This window comes from Canis lupus, chromosome 26 (genome assembly GCF_003254725.2).
Source record: "Canis lupus dingo isolate Sandy chromosome 26, ASM325472v2, whole genome shotgun sequence".
Classification (NCBI taxonomy): domain Eukaryota; kingdom Metazoa; phylum Chordata; class Mammalia; order Carnivora; family Canidae; genus Canis; species Canis lupus.
The window spans coordinates 29,592,399-29,611,627 of NC_064268.1; the positions used below are offsets into that span (position 1 = coordinate 29,592,399).

Genomic DNA, 19,229 nt, shown 5'->3' on the forward strand with positions numbered 1-19,229 from the left:
TGCTCCTGCTGTTCCCCCCACGTCTGTGTGGGGAGGCATCCTTCACTCTTGTCATTGGGCCTTCATGCTAGACTTGCACAGGTCAAGCAAGGGTTTATTTTTTTTTTATTTTTTTATTTTTTTTCAAGCAAGGGTTTAAACTACAAAGCTTTCCCCCACACATTTCTGTCTTCTCATATGCAAACCAGACACATCTGCCTCAGTAGGTGGTTGGGCCGATTAAATGCATTGATAAATGTAAAGGTTTTGAGCTGTGCTTGGCACCACATTAAGTGCCACAGTGTTAGCTCTTACTACTGGTCTGGGAATATCCAGCCTCATGTCATAGCCATGACACTTAGATTTTATTTTAAGATTATTTATTTATGTATTCATGAGAGACACAGAGGCAAAGACATAGACTGAGGGAGAAGCAGGCTTCTTGCAGGGAGCCCAGTGCGGGACTCGATCTCTAGACCCTGGGATCACACCCTGACCTGAAGGCAGACACTCAACCGCTGAGCTACCCAGGCATCCCAACACTTAGATTTTTGATGTTGAGTGAGGGAGATGGTAAAAACTGAGTGAAGCTAAGGGACGTCACATGCTATTCAGGCCTTTCTCTGGAGTAGTCCCAGAGAGGAGGGGTGAGCCTAGGAATTCCCACAGTGGGGCAGGCCAGTCAGAACTTCTGAGTTAAGAACCAAGGGAATAAAGCAGCCCGTCCTAGGGGACAATGAAAGGTGCAGTCTCAGACCTCAGGGTCTTCTGAGAGAGGAACACTGGCAGCAGATGTGCAGCACTCAGCTCCCAGTGGTTCCTGGGTGGCCTGGCTGGCCATTGTGAGAATCTTGGCAATGTATTTAACCTGCAGGAAAACCTCGTGGCCGCTGTGTGACTAACTGCTTCCGGTGCCCATGTCTCCTGTCGGGTAGCCACACCTCTCCGTCCTTCCCCTGTCCCCCAGGCCTCATCATGCTGGTCTGGTCTGGTCCCCAGAGCCTCCACTCTACCCACCTGGCAGCGGGGTGGCCTCAGCTGGGAGCAAACCACGCTGGGCCATCCAGCTCTGGGCCAGGGACTGCAGCAGGGCTCTGAGCACCCAGTCCTGGTTGTGTTTTAAAGACCTTGGGGACACACCCTTGAACCCCATTTTTATTGTATCTTGCGTCTGTTGAAAGTATCTGGTTGGTTTTTCAACATATTTCCTCATTTTATTTTTTATGGAATTAGAGAAAACTACAGATTCTTTTAAGGTATCCCCAATTTAACAGCTGGCCCATGGCCTTAACAAGACATCCTCTTACTCTTGTACTTGGCCACCTCATTTCCTGAGCTTCCTTTGCGCCCCCACACCCCACCCTTCCTTGCTTCCTCTTCACCACACTGCTGTTCCTCAAGGACTGGCTTCACAGGTGATCCACAGGCAGGAGCCCTTCACCCCTAGATGTTTTCTTTCCTATCAGAAATTGGTGGGGGCAGTTGGAAATTGGGAGTGTTGACAAATACCTGCTAAGTGTCCCTTTGCTCCAGCAGAGGCTCACTGTCTCTCTGTACCTATCCCCTTTGCACGTGCTTGTCATCCCAGCTTTGCCTTCCCCAGGCCTATTCCCCTCGTTTTGTCTCTGCTGGTTCCCTGAGCCAAAACAGAGCGGTCAGGTGAAATTTGGAGATAGATGAGGAGTAATGAAGATTTAGAAAGTGCCTATATTTTTATTTTTATTTTTATTTTTTTAATTTTTATTTATTTGTGATAGTCACAGAGAGAGAGAGAGAATGAGGTAGAGACACAGGCAGAGGGAGAAGCAGGCTCCATGCACCGGGAGCCCGACGTGGGATTCGATCCCGGGTCTCCAGGATCGCGCCCTGGGCCAAAGGCAGGCGCCAAACTGCTGCGCCACCCAGGGATCCCGAAAGTGCCTATATTTTTATATTCTCCTGAGACTACTTTTCCCTGAAGGTGTTTCTTTTGACACTAGGTTTACTGTTTGTTCTTGGACTCACAGGCCTGTGTCCCCAGGGTAGTAGCACAGCAGGTGGTGGCCTGGTGGCCAGGTCCTGGGTTGTATGGGTGTCATCCCATCTGTCTGTTGTCGAGTGGACTCTCAATGCTGCAGTGACTTAGGAAGGAGGGTTGTGGGAGCAAGGCATAGAGCAAAGGCTTTGCCCATTCTGGGATGCCTTGCTGGCGTTTCAAGGAGGGGAAGGATGATACAGCATCTCTGAAATAAGATTTTAATTCAGCCTTCATTGACCACAGGACAAACTCAACAGTGATGACTTCCCCAAAACCCCTGGGAGTGGGTGTCCTTGATTGCAAAGGGGACAGTCGGTAAAGGCAGGCCCTGCTGTGCCGTTCCAGCAGCCAGGCAGCCGGGAAGAAGGAGAAGGCCCTCAGCAGTGGCCTTCACCTGCCACCCTTGCGTGACACTGTGCCCTCTCCCTTGCCTGTGCAGTAAATTCCGATTAACGCAGATCTCCGAAAGGCACAGCCAGGGGCGTACATCCAGATTTGCATGCAAGCACGTCAGCAGTGAAAGAGCAACAGGCCCAGTATTAAAAGCGAAAGTACTTGGATACAAATAGTGCAAAGACAAAAGCAGCCCGCCCATGTCTACTGCTGATGTGCCTTGTGACCTCAGGCTGGCCCCTCTGTGAGAGGAGGGGTCCCTGAGCTGGCTGGCAGCCCTCTCAGTTAAGCATTTACCCCAGCGTGGAAGGAGCAGCAGTTTGACGCCTCTCGGTATCCCTCTTGGCTTTTTTGTTTCTTTGTGCTTTTTGTTGGCCTGCTGTAGCTGAGCACTGACAGCTCTTCTCTGAGAGATTCCAGAGGACGCCGAGCCAGGCGGGCTAAGAGCCTTTGAGGAAGAACCCTGTGCTCCGTGACACAGCAGCGCAGGGGGGTGGGAAGGGCCGTCACACAGCTTCACTTCTTCATCTGGGATTAAACTGCTTCCTGTTTTTACTTTTAGGACGAATACCTTTCTCTCGTGGCCAGGCTCATTATCCATTTTCGAGACATTCGTAAGTAAAAATTTATATTTCTGGGTGTTTTTGATGGCCAGGAGAGGTTGGGCCTTTCTTGGGGCGGTGGAGGCTTTCTTGGCCACAGTGCCTGTGGCAGAATGTCTGTAAAAAAAAAAAAAAAGCTCCTGTTTTCTGGGAAGTTCGACATTGCTTTGCATTTGATTCCATTTCCCATCCTCTCAAAGCCTCAACCTCAAAAATGCTGATTTTGGCATAATGGAAATGTTAGCCTTCAAGTGGTCTGGACTATTTTTGCTTGTCCATGAACATCTCCTTTTTCAAAAGACTGTTGCCTTTGTCTCTAGGCAGTTCTTAAATAAGCCAGGTTTATCCTGGAAAAGAAACTTCCTTCCCTAGGAGTTGGTTTATTGACCCCTGGGGGTCTAACCTAAATGTGGCTCCTGTGTCAGACTGGAGCTTCATGAGTCTTGCCTCTGGCTCCCTGCCTGCTGAGGGTCGCCCATCGCCTACTACATTCCAGCCCCTCTGATTCACAGGGTCCTGCTGGGGTTGCTGGGGTCCTGTCAGCCCAGCCTGGGGGCATCAGTGGCTCTTGAGAAGTATGTGTCCTTGCAGACTGGGCTCAGGAGTCTTGGTGGTCTTGTGTGTTATACATAAGCCTGGAGGACACTTGAGTATTCCTGGATGGTCACAGTGTTTAAAAGAAACCAGGTTGGCAGGGCCCTCTGGGGTTTCAGTCAACAGCGCCTCCTGCCGGCCTGGCTACAGTTGTGTGACCACAAGAGATGGGTTCCTCTTGACACAGGCTGTCTTTGGAGCACACACTTGGCGGTCCAGTGGCTTCTGTCTGGACTTGTAGAGGTGGCTACAGTTTTAGTCAGTACTCTCAGACAAAAGGAGATGTTGGGAACCCCAGAGCCCCTGTGTGGTCCATAGGTATTGCGTTTTTCCATACTGACTTTTTACTAGAATGACAGCTGGATGAACTTGATTCTACTCTCTTTGCCATGTTTGGGAAGGTCCTATGGTGTTTAGAACAAATTGCCAGAACTAGGAGCCTGAGGAATGAGCAGCCTGGATGAGACACCTTGATTTGTCGTGGCAAGTGGCTCGGCTTGTCAGGGCTGGGCTGTCTTGGCCTGTTTGGGAAGTGGCTCTGGTATAGGTGTACACAGCCTTGGGGGCCAGGCATATCCGCTGCCTGCTACCGGCTTGTCCCTCACCCAGCGAGGAAGGCCCTATTGCAGCACTTACCTCCTGGTGCTAGGGGCAGCTATAGATCCGACTTCTAGCCAACCTTGGACAGACTCACTTTCCCCATGGAGAAAGTGGGGCTGCTGCCTCACCAGAACAAGCTGAAAAAGGAGGTGTCGTGGCAGTCTTGGCATCGTTCCGGGCCCATCGCAGATCCCTACAGCTCTCATGTTTGTTGCTCGGGGCCCCACTGAGACGCTGCACTCAGGAAGGATAGAGAGCCAGATTAGGCCCACAGCAAGCTTCTGCCTGGGAGGCAGTTCTCCGAGGCCCTGGATTGACCATGGGCCGTTCTAGACCCTCTTCCCTCAGACCCCCATAAGTGTCACTTTTGCCCGGAGTGGACACACATGCACGCACGCACGCACACACACACACGCCCAAGGTATCTTTTATCTTTTGTTTAATTTCAGCAAATGACCTTTAGGCAAATGCCTCCAAAGCTGACTTATTGTGGAAATATGTGGTTATATAAAACTTTGTTTACTTTGTTTTTTGTTTCTGTTTTTTTAAACACAGATAACAAAAAATCTCAAGCTTCTGTCAGTGGTAAGAGTTTATCCTGTTCGAATTAAAGTTTTATTCTAACCTTGGGTTTGGGGCTGCAAGAATGCAATTGCGGATGCTTGCATGCGCCTGGGTTAAGCTGTCATTAGAGGAGAAAGTTCACAGAAAGAACTCTGGCTGGCCATGAGAATAGAGCCACGCCCAGCCCTCCTCCATGCTTCCTCTTTCCTGGCTGGCTGCAGAGACCTCACCATCCCATACCACTCAAATACTGTTTTTGTCCAGCGAAAAGATAATTAAAAACTCACAGTTATGGAGACATTATCTAAAATTTTGAGCTATCTGGAAGAGAATTATCATGGTATATTTACTATAATAATCTGTAGTAGTATTTTTTTTTTTTTGTAGTAGTATTTTTTAGAGAGTAGCTATGAGTTCACTTCCTCGAGGGACAAAGTTTCTTTGTAAGTTAAGAATTATTATCTTTTTAATTTCAAGACTTTATCATGTGGGAACTGTTGATGTGCGCTGGTGTTGCTGACCAAGCTGCCAGTGAAGGAGTTTAGCAAATCCCTGACGGCCAGCTGAGCTCTGATCTGTTAGGAAGGGAGCCAGCTTGGCATGCTGTTTGTCTCACTGCAGCAGTACAGCTGTAAATGCTGGGTGCCCAAGCTTGCGTCGACAGAGCTGGCCACGCCTCTCTGGGTCCGGCCTCCTTGCTGGGCTCTCTTGGCACATGCAGGGATTATCAGCCAGTCAGGACTGGGTGGGATCAAGAGTGTATGGCCAGGAAAATATCTGGGTTCTTGGCATTGGAGTGTGGGCTCCTTCAGCCCCCAGTTTTGTTCAGGGTACACTGGCTGGGCCATACCTGTCTCTAGGTAGTTGTTTGCCTTGAGTTTCCACTATTGTGACAAGAGTCTTGGGCAACTTGTTCCACATCATGGCATTGCTCACTGAGCGGACCCCACTGCCTACTGGCAAGTGTCAGTGTGCCTCATGGCCCTCTGTGGACCCTTTCCGCATGCTTCCTGCATACTTTAGCTTGTTTTGGTGTGATGTCCTGAAAACTCCATAGCAGGGGGTCCTGCACAGACTTAGCAGAGGTGGGCTTCTGGTGTGTGCGGAGACTTGTAACTTCCCTGGAGAACATCTGTCTATGCCCCCTCAATTCTCTAGCCCACAGCCTCTTTCTTACTATGAAGAAGGACCTGCTGTCCTTTTTTTTTTTTTTTTTTTAAGATTTATTTATTTATGTGAGGGGAGGGGGGCAGAGGGAGAAGCAGGCTCCATGCTGGGAGCCCGACGTGGGACTCGATCCCGGGACTCCAGGATCACGCCCTGGGCCAAAGGCAGGCGCCAAACTGCCGAGCCACCCAGGGATCCCCAAGACCTGCTGTCCTTTGTTGTCTTTGGGGTTCCAGCTGTGTCTCACCCAGCAGGAAGGGTGTACAGCCAGGAGGGGTGGGAGCTGCTACATGTCTTCAAGGATTTGTTTGTCCCACAACATCAGGACCTTGGCACAGGCCAGACTAGGGTTTTAGATGCGTTCCCTACCCAAGAGGGCTCACGATCCAAGAGCAGTGACACACACACTGGCATTTTGGCCTCTGGGATGTGGTGGGCAATTGGGGGCCCAGAGGCTCCCAGGACTCTGGCCTTTCACTGCTTCGGGCTTTGAGGGAGTCATGCCTGGAGGTGGGAGGAAGTGTGTGCTCTGTGAGGCCTCATAGCTTTCAGAGCTTTGCGGTTCAGCAGGCACTTGGCTGAGACGCTTGCCCTTGTGTTCCCACAGACCCTATGAATGCGCTACAGAGCCTGACTGGTGGGCCAGCTGCAGGAGCAGCTGGAATCGGCATGCCTTCTCGGGGCCCAGGACAGTCTCTGGGCGGGATGGGTGGCCTTGGCACCATGGGGCAGCCGATGCCCCTCTCAGGGCAGCCACCCCCCGGCACCTCAGGGATGGCCCCACACGGCATGGCTGTTGTATCTACAGCAGCACCACAGAGTGAGTACCATGCTTCTCAGAGAACCTGCCACTTTCTTTGCAGACAATGTGCATTTTATTCCTTTGCTTAGGATGGTATTGAGGAAAGCTTGGAGAAACTCCAAGTAGCTCTTTCTTTTTATCTTTGTTATATATGGGGGGAACAAAGTTCCAAACCTTCTTCAGGCTATCAGAGGGTAAGTGACACCGAGGCCCTCCTACCCCTGGGCAGGAGTGGAGGACTCAGAGGAGATTGGGATAGTCTGGGATTCAATCCAAGGAGTTGTGTTTTGTACCTGAAGTAATTATGTCTCAGGCTATTCTTAGCCATAAAGCAGTGCTGTCAGCACCTGCACAACCCCCTAGAAGACACCTATCTCAGGAGCCATCCCTTCCATCGTTGCCTTTGCCCCTTGACCAGGCATCCCTGAAGGAGATGTCTTGCCCTCTTGGTGCTTCTCTGCAGGACCCAGCCCCTCATCCCCTCCATGCAGCTCCTCCAGCTGGTAGTGGGTATGTGGTGCCGGTCTCCCTCTCCCTTCTAGGGCCTGTTTTATTGGACCTTTGATTTTCACAAACAGTGATTTAGCATGCAGAATGTACTTCAGTACTGTGAGGTGCTTTGGTACTTTTTCCCCCTTTGTATTAATTTTTGTGTGTGTTTTTCAAAATAGTTTAAGAGTCACAGGAAGTTGCGGAATGGCACAGAGAGTGCACACATGCCCTTCACCCAGCTTCCCCAATGCTAACCTCTTAGTTCATTGTCAAACTGAGAAATGAACGTTGGAACAGTCCTGCCAACTCAAGTGGCCTTTTTTCAGACATCATCAGTTCTTACGTGCGTGCTTGCCCACAAGCTGACGTGGGTATAGTTCGTGAGGTTTGTAATGCGTGGTATCACCACCACAGTCAGCATGCAGCACCTTTCCATCATCTCTTAATAATTCCTCCCTCCAGCTTCAGGCCCTGGCAACTGCTAATCTGTTCCCCAGCACTATAATTACATCACTTTGCAAATGTTACATCGATGGAATCACACTTTTGACATTTTGAGACTGGCTTTTTTTTCACACAGTGTAATGCCTTTGAGATTCTCTAGGTTGCAACAGTAAATCATTCCTGTTCATTGCTAAGTTGTATTCCATGGAGGGGATGTTCCACAGTTTATTTATCCATTCCCCCGAAGGACTTTGAGTGGTTTCCAGCTTTGGGCTGTTACAAATAAAGCTGCTGTGACCATGGTTCATGAACAGGTTGTAACATTTCTATGTATTTTTCTCATGAATCCCTCATAGTAACACTCCAAAGAGAGCAGCGTCCCTACATCTGCTTTGCCCACAAGAGCTGGGGTCGAACCCAAGCTGCCTGCCTGATCCGAGCACCCCTGTTTTTTGTTTTTGAGTTTCCTGTGGAAGTGTCACTTTGCTCTTCACAGAGGCCATGTGCAGCCTCATTCCTGTCCACTCCTGCCCTGGAACCCCCCCATCCCCAGGCATCCTCTTCCCTCTCAGATCATCATTCTCTTCTCCTTACTGATGTCTTGCCATCTGACACTCAGCTCGTGTTCTTCATCTCCAGCTCCTTTGTCCCCTCTTGTCTTGTCAGTGTATCTGACATGCATGCAGGGCGGCTCATGGAAGGGTGCCCTGGAGAAGTACCACATCTGGCTCTTTTTCTTTTTTTTTTTTTTTTCTGTTATGCTCTGCTTGAACTTCTTTTTTTTTTATCACACTTTTATTTTTTATAATAAAAAATAGTTTTAAAGTGTATGAATTTAGAATGCTAGCATTATTTGCCTTGTTGTCTCACTCCTAAGACTTTGTTAGTTCAGTGGCAAAGCTTGGGCATCTTGCCCATACCTCCCCTCCCCCCGCCCAGTCTGACCTTGACCCACATCCTGTTTTCAGCTTCTGAGGGACCTGGTCTTCTGTGTAGGTTTATGTGGGTTCTCTACTTCCATGTCCTACTGCTGCCTGTCAGAGTCCTCCCTTTCCGCCTCGGACTGCTTGCCTGCCTGGTCTGTGAAATAGTGGTTGTGGCCTTATGGACATTTGTTTTTCCTTTCTGACAGTTTCTCCGAATGCCACTGTGGGATTAAGGCAGCTTCAGGGCAGGGCCAGAGGTTTTGCAAGGGTTCTTAAAGGATAGCCTGGGACACACTGTGGTAGTCTCTGGTGACCTGGATTCGTCATGGAAACAGACCACTGGCTGTAGGTGAGGCTGGGGGGCTTGAATACAGCATTAGAAGGGAGACCTACTTTTCACTCTACATTTCTGTTCCTCAGTGAGTTTTATATCATGTGTCTGTAAAACCAACTTTAAAAACAAGGCCTATTTCTGGCTGTTTGACAGACTGGATGCTGAGGAACCATCGTCCTTCTAGCCAAGTAGATCCTAGCTGCAATTTGGATTGTAGGCCCAGTGGAAGGTAGAAGCATTTGCCTGCTGTGCCTTGGCCCACTGCAAGATTGGATAAAGCAAGCCTGGAATCCCTATGGGTAGCGGGATTTGTGCTGGGGCCTTTGGCATACCTCACTCCCCCAGAAGGAAGAGCAGATTGGAGGACAGTGCCCTTAGTTTAGGCCTGTGGGAATTCCAGATTAAGGTCAAGCATTGAGCACACAATCAAAGACCAAGCCTGAAAGGAAGTAGAGGCACCAGGAGGAGGTAATAGGAACAATGAACAGATGTGGAGATGCCCAGGGACCACACACATAACCACTGTTAGCTATGGGTGTGGCCTGATTAAAGAAATAAAGGATGGAACTCCAGATGAACAGGCACTATAATGGCTGGTAGAGTGGCCAAGCAGTTTTGAGAACAAACCAGGGAAAACTTGTAGAAATGAGAAATAAAATTATTGAAACTAAAAAGTGGAAATGAATGAACAACAGTTTAGATACAATTAAAGAAAGAATTTGTGCACTGGAGGCAACATTTGAAGACACTATCTAAAATGTAGTCCAGAGAAGAGGACATGGAAAATAGGAGGGTGAGAAATGCAGAGGATAAGGGGTACCTGGGTAGCTCAATCGTTTAAATGTTTAAGTCGGGGGATCCCTGGGTGGCGCAGTGGTTTGGCGCCTGCCCAGGGCGCGATCCTGGAGACCCGGGATCGAATCCCACATCGGGCTCCAGGTGCATGGAGCCTGCTTCTCCCTCTGCCTGTGTCTCTGCCTCTCTCTCTCCCTCTCTCTCTTTCTCTCTCTCTCTCTGTGACTATCATAAAAAAAATTTTTTTTAAACGTTTAAGTCGTTTAAGACGTGAGATCATGCACATCATGCATGATCTCAGGGTTGTGAGATGGAGCTCCACGCTGGGCGCGGAGCCTGCTAAGATTCTCTGCCTCGTCTCCAAAAAGAAATGCAGAGGATAAAATTAGAGTCTAACAACTAATAAAACGACCGAGTAGTGAGAACAGAAGCACACCAGTCTGTGAGGAGCTGGTGGCTAAAAACCCCACGGTCCCAAGCAGGATAAATAAGGCATCTCTGCCTTAACCCATTTTTGGGAAACCACAGAACACCAAAGGCCAGAGGAGTACCTTAGAAATAGCCAGTTGCTAGAAATGAGCAAGAAATAAACTCAGTGGACTTGGTGATGGTATCAAGAAGAGAGAAGGAGGTTGGTGGAGCCCAGGGGATAGAGCTACCGACCTTAGTCATGTGCCAGCAAAACTCCCAAGGACTAGGGGGAAGCAGACATTTTAGATAAACAAAGTCCAAGAGACCTTCACTAAAAGGTTTTTTATTTGCTCACCCTTTCCTCTTATTTCTCAGACGGTCCTTCCTGTGATGCCAGATGTAAAATGATAGAAGAAACTTTTTTTTTTTTTTTTTTTTTAATGCATGAGAGAGAGAGAGGCGGAGAAGCAGGCTCCATGGAGGGAGCCCAATGTGGGACTCGATTCCAGGTCTCCAGGATCAGGCCCTGCACTGAAGGTGGCACTAAACCGCTGAGCCACCTGGGCCGCCCAAAGAAACAATTTTTATGTGAGGTAGCCAGTGTGTGTAAATCTAAGCAGTGATTCTCATCTATTTTGTACCCTGAGGGATATTTGGCAGTATTTGGAGACATTTTGGATGTCACAACTGTGGGAGCACTACTGGCATCTAGCGTAGAGGCCAGAGATACTGGTAAACCTCTTAAATGCACAGGACAGCCCCCTACAACCTAGACTTCTCTATCCCAAAATTTTGGTCAACACAAGGTTGAAAATCCCTGGTGTAAACAAAAATCACCTCTATAAAATAATAATGCTCCCAGCTATAACTATATAGATGTGCTACAGTCCAAGCACTATTTTGAGTGTTTTACCTATAACAGATTTTTATTTATGTATTTATATATGTATGTATTTATTTAAAATACCGTATTTATTTATTCATGAGAGACAGAGAGAGGCAGAGACACAGGCACAGGGAGAAGCAGGCTCCCTGTGGGAAACCTGATGCGAGACTCAATCCCAGGACTCCAGTATCAATGCCCTGAGCTAGGCAATGCTCAATCGCTGAACCACTTAAGCGTCCCCTATAACAGATTCTTAATTCTTAGTTCAGTGTGTAGGTACTGTTATTTTCTCTTCCACTGAGGTACAGAGCAGTGACAGAGTTGGGGCTTGAGTCCAGGCAGTCTGGGTCAGAGGCTGTACCCCAGCCATTATCCCTTCCTGCCTTCTTTTTAAAAAATTAATTAATTGATTTTTTTTTTAAGTTTTATTTGAAAAAAAAAAGTTTTATTTGAGGAGGGGGAGAGCACAAGTTGGAGGAGGCGGGCAGAGGGAGTGGGAGAAGCAGACTCCACCGCTGATCAGGGAGCCTGAGACGATGCAGGGCTGCATCCAAGACCCCAGGATCAAGATCAGAGCAGAAGGCAGACACTTAACCAACTGAGCCACTCTGGCACTCTGTCCTGCCTCTTAATGTAAGTGTGCTATATGGGTGTAAGAAGATAAACAGTGACCAAACTAAATGGAAGTTAGGAAGTGTATCCCAAGTACAGATACCAAGTCTATCATGTGCATGTGAAACCTATTTTAAAAAATAGTGTTCTGGGATCCCTGGGTGGCGCAGCGGTTTGGCGCCTGCCTTTGGCCCAGGGCGCGATCCTAGAGACCCAGGATCGAATCCCATATCGGGCTCCTGGTGCATGGAGCCTGCTTCTCCCTCTGCCTCTCTCTCTCTCTCTCTCTCTGTGACTATCATAAAAAATTAAAAAAAATAAAAATAAAAAATAAAAAATAGTGTTCTAAGGTTTTTATATTTGGGAAAGAGGTTAAAATATGGGTAAATTTTATACTTTGGTAAGTTAAATATGCATGATGAAATTGAAAAAATAATTGCTTTTAAAAAAGAAAAAAAGAAAAATTGCTAAAACAATAGAAATAGTTTGTAAATCCCAAACCAGTACAAAAAAAATGTAATAAAAAACCAAAAATCCAAACAACACACAAAATTCAGCTCAATCATCCAACAAAAATATAATTCGGAGGGACTTGCATGGTCTAGTCGGTGGAGTGTGTGACTCTTAAATCTCAAGGTTCGATCTCTGCATTGGGTGTAGAGATTACTTAAAAATAAAAATCCCTAAATAAATAAAGATGTAAATATACATATATAATTCAGAAAAGGAAGGAAAAAAATGTCAGTTATACCTCAAAAAGCTGGAAAAAAAGCGGGAGGGAAAGAAGCTTAGGAAAGAGAAGACATACAAATAAGCTGAGAAATACAAGCAATCACAATATATGTGAATGTGTTGACAAAACTTTCCTGCTAAAAGATAGGAAATGTGAGATTGTAAATGAAAGGCAACGCTACAGCTATATTGTCTTTACAAGAAACCCACCTAGAATATAAGACACAAAAAGATTTTAAAATGAAAGGTGCGTTGGACAGCTCCTCCTCTCAGTTATTGATAGTTAAGCAGACGAGAGGGGGTGCATCTAGCAAAGATTTGAACAGCATCGTCATCTAGGCATGTGGATGGAACAAATACAAGAATAAACCATAAAACAAGCCTCAACACTCTCACAGTAGTGCTGCCATACACATAATGTCTCCTCGCTGTCAAACAGAAGTCTGTAATGAAAAAAGAAATTTAAAAATTCATACAGCAGCAGAATGGCTAAAATAACACTCCCAAATGCTGGCAAGGATGAGAAGAAACCAGATCACTCGTACATTGCTGGTGGGAATGTAAAATGGTTCAGCTTCTTTAAAAATTAAACATACAACCCTGCAGTCACACTCTTGGTCATCTATCCCAGAGACATGAAAACTTAAATTCCCACCAAAACCTGTATGTGAGTGTTTGTGGCAGCATTATGATAGTCCAAATCTATGATCACTCCCAAATGTCCTTTATGGTATGAATGGTTGAACAGAGATACCTGTATCATGGAATACAACTTGGCAGTGGAAAGGAAAGAGCTACTGATACTCATTGCATCCTAGATGATCTTCAGGGAATCATGCTAAATGAAAAAAGCGGTCATCCTAGAGAGCCCCCATTTACGTAACATTTTTGAAATGACAAAATACTGGAAACTGAAGACACCTTAGTGGCTGCCCAGGGTATTGAAGGAAGTGACACCAGGTGGTGCTGGGGGATCCCTGTGATGTTGGAACTTTCAGTATCTTTGACTCTGATGGTGACTGAATCCACCCCGGTGAGGAAGTTGTATAGAACTTAACACACCTACACAAATGAGCACACATTCTGATTGTGTCATTATGTTATAATTTTGCAGAATGGTACTGTTTGGGGAAACTGGGCAAAGTGTACAAAGGATCTCTGGATTATTTCTCTTTTTCTAAAATAACAAATTTTTGAAATTATAATTCACATACTTGTGGTTCACCCATTTAAAGTGCAACGTTCAGTGATTTTTAAATGTGTTCACAGAGTTGGGCAACCATCACCACAATCAATTTTAGAACATTTTCATCACCCCAAAAGAAACTGGACCACAGAAAATCCTGTAAATGTTTGTTGATATCAGCATGATTCATAACCACCAAAAGGTGGAAACAGCCCAGAGGTCCATCAGCTGATGGGTGGATAAACATAATGTAGCAAATCCTTACCATGGAATACTATTCGGCAATAAAAAGAAATGAACTGCGCCTGCAACATGGGTGAACCTTGTAAATATTACCCTCCATGAAAGAAGCCAGTCACAAAAAGCCACATGCTGTGAGATTCCATTGATAAGAGGTGCCCAGAATTGGCAACTCCACAGAGAGACCGAGAGGAGCTCAGTGGTTGCCAGAGGCTGGGCCTCTTGGCCATTCCAAAGACGGAATTGGCCCTTTTCTCTCCTCTCTCTTGTCAGAGAGAAATTCAGAGTAATAAATTCCATAATCAACGCAGACAGTGTCCCCGGCGCCTCCGTTGGTCTCTCCTACATGGAGTGTGGAGCTCCAGTGCCTGTGGGCGCCGCGGGCCGTGGGCCCGCCCTCCCCGCGCTGCGCCCCGCCTGACTCGCCGCTCTGCCTCCAGCCCAGCTGCAGCTCCAGCAGGTGGCGCTGCAGCAGCAGCAGCAGCAGTTCCAGCAGCAGCAGGTGGCGCTGCAGCAGCAGCAGCAGCAACAGCAGCAACAGCAGCAGCAGCAGCAGTTCCAGGCCCAGCAGAATGCCATGCAGCAGCAGTTCCAGGCGGTGGTGCAGCAGCAGCAGCAGCTCCAGCAGCAGCAGCAGCAGCAGCAGCAACACCTGATTAAATTGCATCATCAAAACCAGCAGCAGGTACTAGGTGCCCCGGCTCCATGCTCAGCCTCCCCCATCCGAGGCCCTGGAGCCGTGGACACACGCCAGCCACAGTTCTGGGTGTGGGGACCCGGAGGTGGCCACAGCTCCTCCTGATGCCCGGTGCCCGGGCTTCCTCCTCTGGGGGCTTCCCGCAGAGCCCAGGGCAGGGAGGAGAAAGACGCCCCAACTTGTCAGGCGGGCACTGGGATGGTACAAGGAGGGCCTCTCCATCAGGATTCATGTCTGGCCGTGGGCCTACTGTGTGCCAGGGAAGGGAGGGGACGCTGGATCCATGAAGGCTTCTGGGTATAAGCGATTCGTGTAGGCATTAACTGAAGCAAGAAGTGAGAAGAGCACTCCAAGGCGCAGGGATGCCTGAGCCGTCCTATGAGCATGTTTCTGTTGAGTACTTGCATGCCTCCTGTTTTGTCTCTGAATGGTTTGGTGTCTGGACGCAGCTCTAACTGAACCTCCTGTCTCCCACGGGGAAACAGCAGTGTCACATTAGAAGCCCTGCTTAGAAGAAACTGTTTTCTTCCTCCTGTGGTTGGCAGGCAGCATCTAGACATATTAAGCATCCATCGTCAGGTCTGCTCTTGGTTGAGGGAGGGAAGGCCTGAGGGGACCTCTCCACTTGCCCACCCTCCACAGGCCTGGGCTTACTGCCTCTGTTTCCCAGCAGCCACCCTCCTGGGTCTCGGAGGCCCCCTCCCCCAGAGCTGACTATGATCCTCAGTCCCAGTTTTCCTCCTCATCCTGGAAAATGGACATTGACTATCTCCCTCAGGCTCATACTATTGCCCACTCTGGTGACCAGACAAGCAGCTGTGGGGAGGCCGCAGAGGTCTGCAGCCACCCGAGCATTTACCCCAGCTTCCATGGGGCTGGACCTCTATATAACCCTTCCAAAGCCCTCTGGATCCTTCCCTTCATTCTCTCAGGCTCAGGCATGGCCAGTGCCCAGTGGCCAGAGCACGGCCACACATTTGGCATGTCTTCAGTGTCCTGTGAGGGCAGCGCGGGCAGGCTCCTCAGGGCCAAGGCTGACACAGGGCCCAGAGGTGGGTGGGGTGACGGAGTCTGGCTTCTTCTGCCCCTAGATACAGCAGCAGCAACAGCAGCTACAGCGGATGGCACAGCTGCAGCTGCAGCAGCAACAACAGCAGCAGCAGCAAGCTTTGCAGGCCCAGCCGCCACTCCAGCAACCACCAATGCAGCAGCCCCAGCCTCCCCCCTCCCAGGCTCTGCCCCAGCAGCTACAGCCCATGCACCACCCGCAGCACCACCAGCCACCACCACAGCCCCAACAGCCACCAGTTGCTCAGAACCAGCCATCTCAGCTCCCGCCGCAGTCACAGACCCAGCCTCTGGTGTCACAGGCTCCGGCCCTCCCTGGACAGATGCTGTATGCCCAACCTCAGCTGAAACTCGTGAGTATCTGTGGCTTATGGAGGGGCTACAGCCTTTCTCTGGGTGTACATATGGCCAGCAGCTGTTGCCAGGGGTTCGAGGCTAGAGCGGGGTGTGTCCTCTTCAAGCACTGGGATGTCAGTGGCCCTTCCCCATGCTAGCCTCAGCATCAAGCTTGGCAAGGGAGTGTGTGTCCCAAGAGCTGCCGTACTCTGCACAGAGGCGCCCTTGCTGCTGGGCAGCAGTGTTCTCCTGAGCAGCCTGCCTGATTTCGGCAACAGCCATGGCATTTTAAGACTGGGTGGTCAGGTGGACAGCAGTACGCATGTTCTCGCTGTGAAGGTGGGTGTGCAGCCTCATTGAGTGTCCACGGTGGTCTGCCAACTGCTCGGAATCAGGTTCTGTCATTACCATGGTTTTGAAGAAGAGTATTAATGGAAAATAGTATTATTGTCAGTTTTTTTTTAAGATTTTATATATGTATTTATTTATTTTTTAAAGATTTTTATTTATTCATGAGAGAGAGAGAGAGAGAGAGAGAAAGAGAGAGGCAGAAACATAGGCAGAAGGAGAAGCAGGCTCCATGCAGGGAGCCCAGTGTGGGACTCGATCCTGGGACTCCAGGATCATGCCCTTGGCTGAAGGCAGGCGCTCAACTGCTGAGCCATCCAGGTGTCCCAAAGATTTGATTTACTTATTTGATACAGAGCAAGAACACAAAGTAGGGGGAGCTGCAGGCAGAAGGTGAGGGAGAAGCAGGGTCTCCACTGAGCAGGTACCTAGAATTGGGGCTCCATCCCAGGAACCCGGGATCATGACCTCAGCTAAAGGCAAATGCTTAACTGACTGAGCCACCCATTACCAAAATAATGGTTAACACACTATTTTGTCTTTTTTTTTTTTTTTAAGATTTTATTTATTTATTCATGAGAGAGAGAGAGAGAGGCAGAGACATAGGCAGAGGGAGAAGCAGGCTCCATGCAGGGAGCCCAACGTGGGACTCGATCCCGGGTCTCCAGGATCAGCGCTGAGCTGAAGGCGGCTCTAAACTGCTGAACCACCCGGGCTGCCCCATTATTTTCAGTCTTATGCATCTCCGTACAAAGCAAATCCAGTCAGTGATATACCGAGGACACAGTATTGTCATCAAGTCAGGGAGAACTGTATCAGGGGGCTCTTTTAATAGTTTTTTGTTTGTTTGTTTGTTTGTTTGCTTATTTCCTTGGTTTTTATGGGCTTTTCTTGTTTTGGTTCGTTGAGTGTGGAGAGGGGATGGGCCATGCTTGAACTGAGTAGTAGGCAAATGGGAGGCCCACATGGCCCGGCTGGAAGCCTGGGGAGGGTCGTGAGCAGCAAGGCATGATCCCGCCTGTCACTTTGGGACCACCAGCCCTGGTCTCATTCGAAGAATGGGGGCTCTCGTAGACCCTCAGAGTGCTTGGCCCAGAAGTCCAGTAGGCCGGGCTGTGCACTCGGCCTTGGGAGCCACCTCTTAGCTCACAGCCCTAGAGGGTAGTGGTGGCTGTCTGGCGACACCTCAGTGGGAGGGCTATGCCACTTATCATAGCCAGGGGATGTGGGCTCAACCCAGAGGTAGGCTGGTGTGGGGCATTTCTAATGAGCTGTAGGATAAGGTGAGGCCAGCAAGGTGTCACCATAGCCAGTGAAGTCATGATGATCCCATCCCTTCTTATGAAGAGCTTCAAGCCTTAGAGCTCCCACAGAGGTGGCGGGTGTCTGCCCTCTGCCCTGGGCAGCTCCAGTAGTGCTCTCCCTTCCTCCCTCAGGTCCGGGCTCCGATGGTGGTGCAGCAGCAGCAGGTGCAGCCCCAGGTGCAGCCGGTGCAGCCCCAGGTGCAGCCGCAGGCGGCAGTCCCAACAGCGCAGGCCTCCCAGATCGTGGGCTCCGGAGTGCAGGTGAGGGCTTCCGGAGTCACTGGCTGCTGCCTATCCACCTGTGCACAGAGCCAGACTGTAGACACCACATACACTGGGGGTCCTGCTTGGGTCACGGGTAGTCTGGGAACCAGTCCTTGGTGTCCTCAATGGGGCGATCTCACCTTGGTCACATCTGAGTCCCCCCAACTCTCTTCAGACCCCTCATCTTCCCTTTCCCTCTTTCTCTGAGAACACGTGTTGGGAGAGGATAGCACTGTGGTCCCAGGCTCGCCCAGGCTCAGAGTGCAGGGCTGGCGGTCGGTGTACAGCGGGGTTCTGGAAATGGAAGAGCACCAGAACGATGACGCCTGGCTCCAGCGGACTGCACGGGCTCATGCTGCGACACCTTGTTCAGCTGGCTGCCAGGGCTTGCTCTCTCTGCTGAGAAGTGTGGCGGAGGCCCGTCATGCCCACCTTCTGTATATCGGATGTTGATGGGACAGAGCAGACCTTGCCCAGCCTTTCTTAGTAGAAGCCAGATTCTCGTTGGCATTTGGGGTTTGAGATCGGGCCTCGTGATTTTCCCACAGACACCCCTCACCCCATCCTACCGGTGCTGAGGAGAGGAGACATCTAGTCTGGGGCCTTGGTTCTTTCTGTCTTCACCTGGCACTGGGGACACTGACTTGGAAGAGAGTGTTGACTTTAGACAGAACACAGGTGCTAGGTGAAGTGCCACCTACCCAGGTGCCGCCTGAGCTGGGCTGCCACCACCACCTTGCTGTGTTCCCGCCGCACTCCTTACCTGTGAGTCAGCCGAGCACCCTGTTGGGTACGCAGCACATGTCGAGCACTCCTGGGATGTTGTATGTTCTATTAGTGCCTGATGATATGTCACTAGAAAGGAGGCTCAAAATCGGCCCTGTCTAGCCCTAGCCATGTCACTCCAGTCCATGGGAAGCTGCCTGAGAAGTGTGCCGGCAGAGGGACCTGAGGTATTGGCAGGGGTGAAGCCCTAAAGCAGATATGCTCTGTACACCCAGTACCCTGCACTGAACCCATGGGTGGGGCGGTTTTTCCTGGCTGTTACCATGCTCTCTCCTTCTGCTGGAGGACCGAGCCCAGCCAAGTATGGGAGCTTAACTGTGGGCTCAGTCACCTCTAGAGTAACCTTGATGTGTAACCTCCTTCCTCCCTCAGTGGAACTTGGAGGGCTGCTAAAGGAGAACTAAGGTGGGCCCGGGACTCTTCTTTCTACATGGGGACCCTGGGAAACTTGGGGGACTCTGATAGCTGGGGAGGATGAAGGGGGGTCATCACTTGAGTGTCTGTGAGTGGGTTTGCTTTTAGGAGGCATGCGCCTTTTTCAGGAGTGATGTCCACCTCTCTCTCATGTATTACAGATCAGCCTTGGGGAGTGGGTGAGAGGCTCTGTCCTGTGTTGCATGGCCATGTGGTGGGATCTCCAGGTATTGGCA

At 49.6% G+C, this 19,229-nt stretch overlaps 1 protein-coding gene across 4 annotated transcripts in view; it reads left to right on the top strand.

The window, feature by feature from the left end:
• The window catches only part of MED15 (mediator complex subunit 15), a 68,950-nt gene that overhangs the window by 34,181 nt on the left and 15,540 nt on the right, over positions 1 to 19,229 (top strand). The window contains exons 1-7 of one of the 4 annotated variants that reach the window (XM_025474899.3): positions 2,555 to 2,722; positions 2,952 to 3,003; positions 4,741 to 4,770; positions 6,524 to 6,736; positions 14,217 to 14,461; positions 15,565 to 15,894; positions 17,662 to 17,790. In XM_025474899.3, the coding sequence (XP_025330684.1) occupies positions 6,529 to 6,736; positions 14,217 to 14,461; positions 15,565 to 15,894; positions 17,662 to 17,790 (912 nt within the window). In that variant the 5' untranslated portion in view covers positions 2,555 to 2,722; positions 2,952 to 3,003; positions 4,741 to 4,770; positions 6,524 to 6,528. Of the gene's footprint in view, positions 1 to 2,554; positions 2,723 to 2,951; positions 3,004 to 4,740; positions 4,771 to 6,523; positions 6,737 to 14,216; positions 14,462 to 15,564; positions 15,895 to 17,661; positions 17,791 to 19,229 lie in introns of those variants that run through there. The other 3 variants (XM_025474897.3, XM_025474900.3, XM_025474898.3) reach the window with 3 other exon arrangements.